We start from the raw sequence: 12,144 nt of genomic DNA, 5'->3' as shown, positions 1-12,144 counted from the left end.
GACAGTTTTGTGTCCGTGTACATGAGGCGACCGTGAAGAACAAGTAGGGTTTCCCATGGTGAGTGAGCAAAGGCAGATGCTCATGGCCCATTGACAAAGCCCACCTTTCAGACAGGTTCATCTCCTGGACCTAATAGAACTCTGGGGTTTTTGTTTTTGTTTTTGTCTGGTTTTTCAAGACAGGGTTTCTCTGTGTAACAGACCAGGCTGTCCTCGAACTCACAGAGATCTGCCTGCCTCTGTCTCCCGAGTGCTGGAATTAAAGGCGTGCGCCACCACCACCCAGCTGGGATTTTTTTAAAGAGATGTTTTCTGACTTTTCAGAAATGAAGGGCATGCCCTGTCTAGAGCCATATACTCTTTGGCAGTAGGTACCCTCAACCAGCTCTTATGATCAGGCAGCAGACATCAGCCTATTGACCCAGCACAGTATGGAGGTCAGAGAAGGATCTTGGCTGTCAGTCCTGCCTCATCTTGCACCTTATTTGAAACAGGCTCTCTCATCCTTTACTGCTGTGTCTACAAGCTAGCTGTCCCTTGGGCTCCTGGGGACTCCTGTGTCCACTCCCAATCTCACTGTAGGAAAGAATGCTGAGATTACAGATGTACTACAGCACTCCTGCATTTCGGATGTGTCCTCAGTGCAGGAGGATCCAAAGGATAAACTGTCTTCCATGTTCATCTAAGCACTGAAGGATGGCTGAAGGGTTCTGAGCTGGGAACAAGTGTACAAACTGAGGATAAAGTGCCCTGCCCCCCTTCTCCTTCCTCCTCCTGACATCAAGGGTGTCTGCCCTCCCAGCTGGGCTCACCAAAACACCCTGTCTCTGGGCCTGGGGAAGAGGACAGGATCAGCTAGAGCTTGTTCTCCTCCTCCCGCCATTCACACTTAGTTTCTGCTGTCCCCCAGGAACCAGTAGTAATCTGAAAGTTTCAATGCAAACGTAAAACAGATTTATAAACAAAGCATTTGTTTATACACCATAGTTTTTTAACTGTGCAACTTTTCTGAGATCAAGTGTGACAAACTAAAGTGTTCTGTAAGTTTGACTTATAGAACTTTCTGTACATAAAAAAAAAAAAATCCAGAAGATAAAACTGTAACAAAAGTTTGTACGGTTATTCCATGAGACTCACTCCTTTAACGTTACATGGAAGCAGTCCTTTCAGAGCTCAGCAAAGAAAAGTGACAATTGTGGGAACTTAGCAATAACTTGTTAGGAAAATGCACACCTGTTATACCCAAAACAAAAATATGCAAAATAAATAAAAATGAGATGAATAAAGGTTGGTGGGGTTTGTTTGTTTGTTTTTAATGAGATAGTGAGCCAGGTGATGGCATCTGCTTGGAAAAAAAGGATAGAGCGGGTACAGTATCATTGAGTTTGGGGTCATCCTGGGTTGTGTAGTGAGCTCCTGGTCAGCTTGGGCTCCATAGTGAGACCCTGTCTAAAAGAAAATAAAATGGCCGGGGTTGCTGAGTAGTATTACTCCAGGGAATGTTGAAATAGATGTTGGGAGTCTGTTTAAACACATTGTAGTTGTCTGCAGATGCTTTCCCGTGTCTAAAAAGTAGTTTATATGTAGTACAACAGTGATGATTTGTTCTTGTAGCATTTAAGGAGAAAGTTTATACATTTAGATTGTTCCCAGGTTGTTTGTGTTTCCTCCACTGTCAATCTATATTGTGAAATTATCATGCATTTGACTTGTACAGTGAAACCTAGAGTATCTACTGAAGAGAGTAAAGTCTCGGTATGGAAAGCTTGTCGGGATACATCAAGTGACACAAAGCGTGTAGTAAGACTGTTTTATAATAAGGCTCTGTATATCACTTTATAATATATGGCAGGTTGTATTTATATATACAGAAAAAGTATTTAGGAGAATATATGCATTCTTAATGACCTTTTCATACAGCTGGAATGCTTTTCGTGTGTGTGTGTGTGTGTATGTGTGTGTGTGTGTGTGTGTGTGTGTGAGAGAGAGAGAGAGAGAGAGAGAGAGAGAGAGAGAGAGAGAGAGTTTATGCTAAATTAGGCCTTTGTAGGACTAGATGAGGACAGTGCTTTTATAGCAGCTGATGTGCTCTCAACTAGTGAGAGCTTTCTGAGTAATAACTAAATCAAAACTTATTTTGCACACCTGTTATACCAAACCTTTCAGCCTCATGGTTATCTTCAGTTCTAGCCAGTTTGTAAAGGCACTCTCGGTTCTTCCCCTCCCCCCTCACTGACTGACTGGAAGACTTGCCAGGAATCACAAACTGTTAGATGTTGGAGTTGGCTCTAATCCAAACAGCCCAAGTCCAGGGCACATGCTTCTAGCCCCATTCTTACTGTATGTCCGGAGGGAACTTTGGAAATTCAGAAGGAATATTATTACTTGAGACAAAAGGCCTTTTGAGTATATGTCCCCCATGAAAGAGTCTTTTAAATTTATAAACCTATATGAGCAGGATAGTTGAATCACAAAATATTTCTTACACGTAGCCTGAGCTCTGCTTTCCATCCTGGGTCTCTGAAGTAGTACCAGCATTACATTACAGATGTAATGGTGCACAGCCTGTAGTCAGGAGACACCTGCAGTGATGGCTGTTTGTCTGTCACTTGGAGATTCGAATATAGACAGAGTAATTCAGGCTCACACTGTCTTTCTTGCCAGCCAAGCAGTTTTGACAGAAGCTTCTGCTCCAGTTGCTCAGGATGGAAACCTCTGTCCTAAACTGTGTCTGGAGCTCTCTCAATATGTGGGACTGAGTTGAATTGAAAAGACTGGTGCAAGTATGCCTGTGGCCTCTGGAGCCCCAGCCGAGGGCTTAGTAGCAAAACCTAGTATAAACTGTGGGGTGGCATCTGTCAGGTCATGAGGCCGAAGTTCATAGAACAGGAAATAAGCAATGGACTCATGAAATCTCTTGTTTGGGTTTTTGTTGTTGTTTCGAGACAGGGTTTCTCTGTGTAGCCCTGACTGTCCTGGAACTCACTCTATAGACCAGGCTGGCCTTGAACTCAAAGATCTGCCTGCTTCTGTCTCCCAAGTGCTGGGATTAAAGGTGTGTGCCAACACCTTCATTAAGTTATTTTGTGTAAGGGTCAAGATGGAAGAATTAGACTCGGGCTTAAATCAGTAGAAAATTTGTGGAGCTGGTCCTGGATTCTTCTCCAGCCTTCTTGGTTAGTCTGAGATATGGGGACTCAGTGGTGAAGTCTTCAGCCTGGAGCTCTGATGTAGCTCCACCCTAGGTGTGCTTTTGGCTTTACTTTTAAGAGTGGAGAAGTCACATCTATAGTGAAAGATGGTTCTGCTACCAGAGTTGGCCTTCTGTGAGCATAACACCTGTGAAGTCGTTGGACAGAACGCTGTTGGATTGAAGGACCAAATGGCAAGCGTAGTCAACATCTGGGACCGTGGTTACCATTGCAGTCCTTCCTGTTTTTACCTTTGAACATGCCGTTAGATAGATAATGCTCTTTATGAAAAGCCTGATGGGTCACTTCCAACCTGAGGTTCAGATTCCATGCACAGTGCAGTGTAGCTGAACCCTCCAAGTTCCTTCAGCCCCTTCCGTTACACACATGATGCTTTCCCAGAGCGATGCTTTCCCAGAGCTAGGGAGCATATGCTACCTAGAGACCTTTTCATCTTCTTCAGGACTAGGACTAGGACTCCTACTGTTTGTTGTCTTCAGCTTTCAAGATAGATGTGGCCTTATCTTGGCTTCACAAATGTGACACTCTTCAGGAGTTTTACTGACTTTCCTAGAATCATTTCTCTCTCGGAAGCCTGGTGCTGTGGCACATGATGAGGACAGCTGGTGTGGCTTAGCTGTGTGTGAGGACCAGTCACCTTTCTCCTGGATGAAGCACACCGCTGGCTGTGCTCATTAGCTCCACAGCATACTGTGTTTTAGTGCATCAGCATGGTGTATCTGTGCTGGTTACTCAGTGCCGGTGTGAAGTGCCTCGTTCATGTGGGCGTTGTACCTCATATGCGGGCTGAGAGAAACTCATGGTTCTCACTGAAGTGTGACTGCCTTCACTTCGGATGCCTCAACTGTTGCCTTACCCACGATAAGCATCTAGAATAAAAGCCAAAATATAGTTATCGCTGCCATCTCATACCCCAAATGTTAGGTCTGTGTTAAGCTTGTGTCCACTAGCCCAGAATGGCTTACTGGCAAAGCATAAAGGAAAATTTTAAAGTTGCCATGAGAAGCAAATCACCATTCGTGGGTTCTCTTTTGTCTTGAAGACTAGCGGGTAATACTTAATTTGCCATTTGAATGCTAAGCCTTTGTAATCTGTGGGGAGGGCTTAGAGTGTCTCCCTGCTCATTCTGATTTGTTCCCTTTCTGATTCCTCCCTGTAAACAAAATGACATTGACGTTTTTATGCTGATTTTCTTCCTAGTTGATAACTATCTTGTATTATCCTGAATGTGAACAAATAAAATTAAATTAAAAAACAAACAAACAAACTCTAGTCTTCAGGTGTAAGCTTTTATGCTGTTAGTCAGATTCTCATCTTTGGCAAATATTACCTGTCGAGGAAATAGTGTCTCTACTTAAAATATTCTTATATGCTATGCACACCTTTGACCAGCACTAAGAGCCAGAGTCAGGTGGATCTTTGTGAGTTTGAGGCCAGCCTGGTCTACATAATGAGCCCCTGTGTTGGGGGGAAAAAAATCTTACACTAGCTGTGCTGTTAGGTCTCCCAAAGTTCCTTCAGTCGAAAACAGATGAGCAGAAACCTTCTGTGAGGCCATCCATTCTGATGGGTACGTTTCAGAGCTGACACTTTGTGTTTTCCCTGTTTTTAGGAACACCATCTTCAGCGGGCTATCTCTGCACAGCAGGTGTACGGCGAGAAGCGGGATAATATGGTTATTCCAGTTCCCGAGGCAGAAAGTAACATCGCTTACTATGAGTCCATATACCCTGGGGAGTTCAAGATGCCAAAGCAGCTCATTCACATACAGCGTGAGTGTTCTTTTAATGGTTGTTTTTTCTTCTGTATTTATCTTTTTATTTGACTTGGCAAAATCTGTTTCATTGACCACCGTGGCCTAAATTAGCAGAGCCTATTTTCCACTTTTAACAAGGTATGTGAGAGTCTGGGGATGTATCTCTCTGATGGAGTACTTACTTAGCATGCCACAAAGCTCATTAATAATTTGTTAAGAATTAATACCAGTGGTATTCAATCTCTTCCACAAAACACAAAAAGAGGGAACATTTCCCAACATGTTTTATCACATCAATACTAATGACATCCAAATCAGGTAAGGCACAAGATGTTACTAATACTTCTTAAGAACATAGTTGCCGAAGTCCTCAATAAACTCTTAGAAAATATCTCGCCCAACAATGTACTGAAAGATACAATATGCCACAGCCAAGTGAGCTATGTTAAGATTGGGAGGCCAGACCAGCGTTGGAAAACCAAGCAGTACAACCTGCTGCATTAGCAGGCTGCACTAGTTATATTTGTGTTCATGAGTACAAGTTAAGAGGTACCTGGAAGAAGAGCCTTCGTTGAGGAAAACCTTGTCATCGTATTGGCCAGTAGGCAGATTTACGGGGCGTATTCCTGATCAGTGATTGGTGTGGGAGGACTCACAGCACTGTGGTTAAATAACTAGTTTGGGAAGAGTACATCAGTCCATCCCTTGCCTAGGCAGCACAGCAGAGCTGGCCCTGGTGGCATGGCCTCGGACGAGCCGGTTCTGAGGGCCTGAGGGCAGGAGAGCTTGCCCTACCCCTTGCCAGTGTGGCGCTCTGGTAAGCCGGCCTCCAGCCAGTCCAATGATTCATTGCAGGAAACATTTGCAAGTAAAGCTGTCTGGGCACAATCGTACACCATGTGACACACTGCACATCGAAACTTCCACAGCCAGACATGCCTTTAACCCCCGCAGGAGGCAGAGACAGGCAGATCTCTGTGAGTTCGAGGCCAGCCTGGTCTACAGAGTGAGTTCTAGGACAGCCAAGGCTACACTAATTTTTCTTTGGATTTTCTGTTTTTGTTTTATCATACAGTGTTATGTGAGGCCATCTTCATGTAAATAAAATGTGTTTTAAGCGTTTACACCCCCATCCTGTTTCTCTCCCCTTTCTTATCCTTTTTAGTCCCTTTTGTTCCCTAGAACGTCTTCCTTTTGCTTTCATGTCATTTGTAAATACGTGAGTTTATTATTATCTGTAAAGCCTAAGACCCACAAATGAGAGGAAACGTGAACGTTTGCCTTCTGAACTGGCTGAATTTGCTTAATATGATCATCTCCAGTCACATCCATTGTATGGCAAAGAACCTAACTTTGTTGTTCTCTGTGGCTGAAAGGTTCCATTGTGTACAGGCCACGGTTTCATTCTCCAACCATCCCTCTGCTGTTGGACACCTAAGTTGGCTTGTAACTCAGCTGTTGTGAGTAAACACTGGGGTCCAATGTGTCTGTGACATGCTGATGTGGAGTCTTTGGGGGTAAACACAGGGAGTCGGCCATGTATTGGATGAATTTTTATTTTGGGAGAATCTCTGTGCTGGTTTCTGGTGTGACTGGATTAGTTAGTTCACTGGCCAAGGGCAAGCAGTGGGTAACTGGTTCACTGCCCTCGGCAGACAGTGGGGTCAGCTCACAAGCGGTGGGTGAGGGCGGGCGCCTTTGCTTTCTCCCGGCACTTGATGCTTGTCATCCTTGTGTTAGCTCCTCTGACTCAGGTGAGACCCGATCTTGGTGCAGTTTTTATTTCCGTTGCTTTCGTAGCTAGTGATGTGGAACACTTTTCTGTGTTTACTCACTATTTTATCTTCACCCTTGAAGACTGCTCATCCTATTAGCCCGTTATTCATTGTGTGGTTTGATTGCCTGTTGTTTGTATAGTCTAGATACTAGTTCCATCAGATGTTCAGCTTGCAAAGATTTTCTTCCCTTCTCTCTACTGTCTCTGTGCTCAGTTATCGATTTTCTTTGCTCTACAGAAGAGGTTGTTGTTGTTGTTGTTGTTGTTGTTGTTTATGCGGTCCCAATTGAATATTTTGGCCTTCTTTCCTGAGTCTTTGTGTAAAATCATGTGTTTGTAGGTGCACAGGTTTATTTATGTGTGCTCAACTCTGGGGCGCTGGTCTGCAGGTCTGTTTGTATGCTGGTGCCTCCTTGTTTGTACTGCCATGACTGTGGTACAGCTGGAAAGCAGGGCTGGGGGTGAGATTTGGTGTTTTTAGGATGAAATAAATGTGCCTTAAGACAGCCATGATCAAATGTGTTTGGGAATGTATGCCTCTCTCTGCCTCCAGAATGATAGTGCTTATTACTACTGTGTAGTGTAGGTGGTGGTAGCCTTGTGGTGTTCGTTTGTAAATCTATCACTGAATGTTATTTATTAACATTTCACCAAACATTAGCTTAGGAAACTCCTTCTATTTTTATGTTGACTTGGCTCAGGAACAAAGACATTATTTTCTCTTTAATTCTAGTCAGAGTTCTACAAGAAGAAACATTAAAACCATTACTGCAGCCTGGGCTACCAAGTGAGTCCCAGGAAAGGCACAAAGCTACACAGAGAAACCCTGTCTCGAAAAACCAAAAAAAAAAAAAAAAAAACCATTACTGTCTTCAGCTCCATTCTCTAATGCTTCTAAACTATTTCACATAGTTTTGCTCAATTTTCTGCTGATCCACGGGATCAAAAAGCAATAATATTCCATAGCAATAAGCACACCAAGTACCTACGTCGTTAGGAAAGTGTCTGACCCCAGGCTTAAGCAGGGGAGGGACAAGATGACCCTGGACTATCTAAGTACAGTAATAAATTATAAACCATTGGGAGAAGGGATCGTAAACTCGTAAACTCAGGATGGTGATGAGTAGCTCATGCTTCCAGCCGAATGCCAGAGCTTGTGACGCAATGGAGAGAGTTCCCATGATTGAGATGACATCACAGGGATCACTAGTGTGTGTTGAACCTGAGGGTTGGGGAGTTGGATATTTGAATATTTCAAGCTCTTCCCCTACATTGGGCAGCATCCTGACTTGATAAATCAGAATTCCCAGATGGAGCCCAAGAAGGGGCTCAGCTGGTAGAGGCACATGCCACCATGCTGAGTTCATGCCCTGGGCCAAGTTACAAAAGGAGAGAACTGACTCCTGAAAGTTGTCCTCTGGTCTGTGTGTGTGTGTGTGTGTGTGTGTGTGTGTGTGTGTGTGTGTGTGTGTCTCGTGACCTTTGTTTGACCCCCAGGACCCACATGGTGAAAGTACCCAAAAGTTGTCCTCTGACATTGAGAGTGCACAGACACAAAAATAAATTTAATGTAAAAGGTTGTTTTTCCTCCAGTAGACACTTTAAAACACAATCAAACGTCATGTTTTCATTGCTTCCCAGAACAGGTACTCTGTCTTTATGCCCAGATTGTGAAAGCATGCACGAGCTAGTATTTCTTTGCCTGTCTCCATATCTACCTACAACATGTTCCAGGGCCTTGCTTTGCGATTATCACCAGGCACATGTGGGTGTTTAGCACTTGGAATGCAGCTCATGTTGTCAGAGGCTGAATTTGAGATTTTACTTGACTAGTAGAAGTTTAACCAAAATGGTTAGGGGATAAGCATCATTTGGTTAGAAGCAGAAAGATGCTTTCTGCCTCTGCCTCTGGCCCTGCATACAAGGGTCTCCAAAAGCCTGCTTGTGGAGCAGTGACAGGCAGTTGGAAAACAGTTGAAGAGCCAATGGCTGCAGAGTCTGGCGTACACAGGTGCTAGCACCGAGAGACTTGTGTAAGTCCAGACATCCACTTGTATCACTCCCACCACATTTAGTAAGTCAATGGAAAAGACAGTGAAATATGTTTAATTCTGCAGATACTTCTTACTAAAGTTCTCTGGGCACCCAGGGAGTGTCCCCTTATTTCACAAATGACTAGTTATTGCTGTGGTGGTTTCTTCCTATGTAAGTAGATTTACATAACACTGAAATGCTTCTCAGTTGAGTCTGCACACAGTGGCACAGAAGTTACTCAGAACACTTGGAGGTTCATAGAAAAGACATGGGCCTCCCTACAAGATCATTCTCTTCTTACATGGGGCAAACATGCTTAACAACTGAAGTGGAAATAGTACAAAAAGTGACGAAGACAGGGAACGATTGGGGCGGGGTTTTTAAAAGCTGTGTATAAAATTTTAGATAGGATTGAACTCTGTGGTGGTGGTGGTGGTGGTGCACACCTTTAATCCCAGCACTCAGGAGGCAGAAGTGGGCAGATCTCTGAGTTCGAGGACAGCCAGGGCTACACAGAAAAACTGTCTCAGGGGAAGAAAAAAAGCTTTCAGGATTGCTTAAAATGCCTCTAAGTTATACAGAATGTTCTATATCTTCACAGCCTGTTTTTCTGTTGAGGGTTTAGTTTCTGAAACAGAAGAGTTCAGGAGCCACTTCCTGGGTGAGTGATAGATAGGCAAAGCACTTTAAAGGACTGATGTCAAGCTGGATTTTTAAAAGATTGCATTGGCATTTACCTGCTTAGTAGCTAAAAAAGGACTGCTACAAAAGTCTGAAGTCATAAACTCTAGCATGCTGTATGATGGAATCTTGATATACTACTGGGTCATCAAATACTGACATTAGGGAGACTGTTAAAACAATCAATAAAAAAGGCCTCACCATCCTAGGCATTGGATTGCAGAGTTGAAAGTAATAACCCAAAGGAAAGAAAAAATAGATGCTTTGTAGCTAGAGTTTTTCTGGTCCTGCCTGGCCCACAGTCAGGACAAATCTCTGTCACCTGCCAGTCCCACAGCCGATCAGACCGAACCAAATAAACACAGAGACTTATATTGTTTACAAACTGTATGGCCGTGGCAGGCTTCTTGCTAACTGTTCTTATAGCTTAAATTAATCCATTTCCATAAATATATACCTTGCCACATGGCTCGTGGCTTACCGGCATCTTCACATGCTGCTTGTCATGGTGGCAGCTGCAGTGACTCCTTCCACCTTCCTATTCTCTCCATTCTCCTCTCTGTTAGTCCCGCCTATACTTCTTGCCTGGCCACTGGCCAATCAGTGTTTTATTTATTGACCAATCAGAGCAATTTGACATACAGACCATCCCACAGCAGTGCTTTGATGTCAAGCTGTTTAGTTTTCCTTAATATCATCCTCCCTTGGTGTTCAAAAGCCATTGAATGCCTTTGGATGCTGCAGAGTGGCGGTTCTTGACAGCGTACATAAGCAGCAAGGCATTGTGTCTGGCACAGTGACGGTGATTCTCTAGACTTGGACCGTGGGAGCTGTCACCACTGCTGGTCGTAGCCTCCTTAGTGTTTTGGAATAATAGCTAAATGATTTATAAAATAGGACTTAAATAATCTAGAAAAAAAATCCCGTGTAAAGTGTGGACGGGGAGTCCTGTTTGTTGTTTTTTATAGCTTTTATCTACATTCAGTTTGTCTTTGGCTTTCAGTGTTGAAGACATAGCAGGAAGTAAGCCTAGAATGTGTGTGACTCTGAAGACAGAGCCTAGAAACCTTCATTCGTTAGGAGCCCAGGCCTTGCTTTATGCAGCGTCTGTGCAGCCTCAACCGGTGGAGTCACTCAGTAAATGATTGCTTATGGTTCTTCTGTCAGCTTTTAGTCTGGACGCTGAGCAGCCTGACTACGATCTGGATTCTGAAGATGAAGTGTTTGTGAATAAACTGAAGAAGAAAATGGACATCTGTCCATTGCAGTTTGAGGAGATGATTGACCGTCTAGAAAAAGGCAGTGGTCAGCAGGTACAACTTCATTTCTGTATGTGTGTGTTACATATAAATGCCTATATTATGTGAAACCATGCAGTATTAAGGCAGGCTGAGCCAACAGACTCCGGAACTCAAGGCATGAATTTATATCTGCCTAGTCTTAACCTGAATAATTTTGAGCAATATATTTAAGTTTTTTGTGCCTCAGTCACCCCCAGCTGTATGTAGAGATAAAGATAATAAACTGGGCCGGGCGATGGTGGCGCACCCCTTTAATCCCAGCACTCAGGAGGCAGAGGCAGGCGGATATCTGTGAGTTCGAAGCTACTAGCCTGGTCTACAAAGCGAGTTCCAGGAAAGGCACAAAGCTACACAGAGAAATAAATAAATAAATAAATAAATAAATAAATAAATAAATAAATAAATAAATAAATAAATAAATAAATAAACAAACAAACAAACAAACTGGAAGGGATGTGGTGACACATACTTTTAATCCCAGTGCTTGGACCACAGAAGCAGGTGCATGGATCTCAGTGAGTTAAAGGACAGCCTACATTTTAAGTTACAAGTTAGTCAAGGCTACATTGTAAGACCCTGTCTCCAAAACAAAAACAAGTAAAAAAGTCTTCAACTGCCATTTGTGTATTTGGTGAACAAGTAGAAAGTGACTAATATCAAATCTTAAAGTCATGACATATAGCAAGCCGTTACCTGTGGAATTTGATAGGAGATCGCTGTAAAGGTTGAACACACAGGGCTGGAGATGGGGCTCCCTTAGTACAATACCTGCCTAGCATGCATATTGGGTTTGCTCCCCGGCACCAGTAAATCACCTGTAGTGGTGTGCACCTGTCTTGATTCCAGCACTGAGAAGGTGATAGGAGGATCAGAAGTTCAAGGTCATCCTCTACAAGTTCAAGGCTAGCCTGGGATACCTGAGACCTGTTTAAGAAAACACGCTGTCAGTACTATTGTTGGCTTGATTGTTGTCATTTAATGAAGCAGTAATGAATGGTTTTGAGTCCTTGCATATGTGTTTTTTGAAAGTGACGTAATTGTTTTACATTTAGCCAGTCAGTCTGCAGGAAGCCAAACTACTGCTAAAAGAAGATGATGAGTTAATTAGAGAAGTTTATGAATACTGGATTAAAAAGAGGAAAAACTGTCGAGGGCCATCGCTTATCCCCTCGGTCAAACAAGAAAAGCGAGATGGCTCCAGCACAAATGACCCCTACGTGGCTTTTAGAAGGCGGACTGAGAAAATGCAAACCCGAAAAGTAAGTGACTTTTTAAGAAGAAGTGTAGTTATTGATATCGTGGCTTTGTGCCCTAATCTGTGCTTTCATGTGACAGTCCTTGAAGTCCACTAGAGGGGCTGTCCGGTTGTGCAGAGCACTCATC

General features: G+C 43.4%; 1 protein-coding gene across 3 annotated transcripts in view; it reads left to right on the top strand.

Moving 5' to 3' along the window:
* Nucleotides 1-12,144, top strand: part of Epc1 (enhancer of polycomb homolog 1) — an 86,207-nt gene that overhangs the window by 56,527 nt on the left and 17,536 nt on the right. For all 3 annotated transcript variants that reach the window (XM_059263745.1, XM_059263744.1, XM_059263743.1), the window contains exons 2-4: nucleotides 4,825-4,984; nucleotides 10,628-10,773; nucleotides 11,814-12,020. In XM_059263745.1, the coding sequence (XP_059119728.1) occupies nucleotides 4,825-4,984; nucleotides 10,628-10,773; nucleotides 11,814-12,020 (513 nt within the window). The remainder of the gene's footprint in view (nucleotides 1-4,824; nucleotides 4,985-10,627; nucleotides 10,774-11,813; nucleotides 12,021-12,144) is intronic.

This window comes from Peromyscus eremicus, chromosome 5, assembly GCF_949786415.1.
Source record: "Peromyscus eremicus chromosome 5, PerEre_H2_v1, whole genome shotgun sequence".
NCBI lineage: Eukaryota > Metazoa > Chordata > Mammalia > Rodentia > Cricetidae > Peromyscus > Peromyscus eremicus.
The sequence above is the reverse complement of the archived record's forward strand: the minus strand, read 5'-3'. Positions and strand labels throughout refer to the sequence as shown.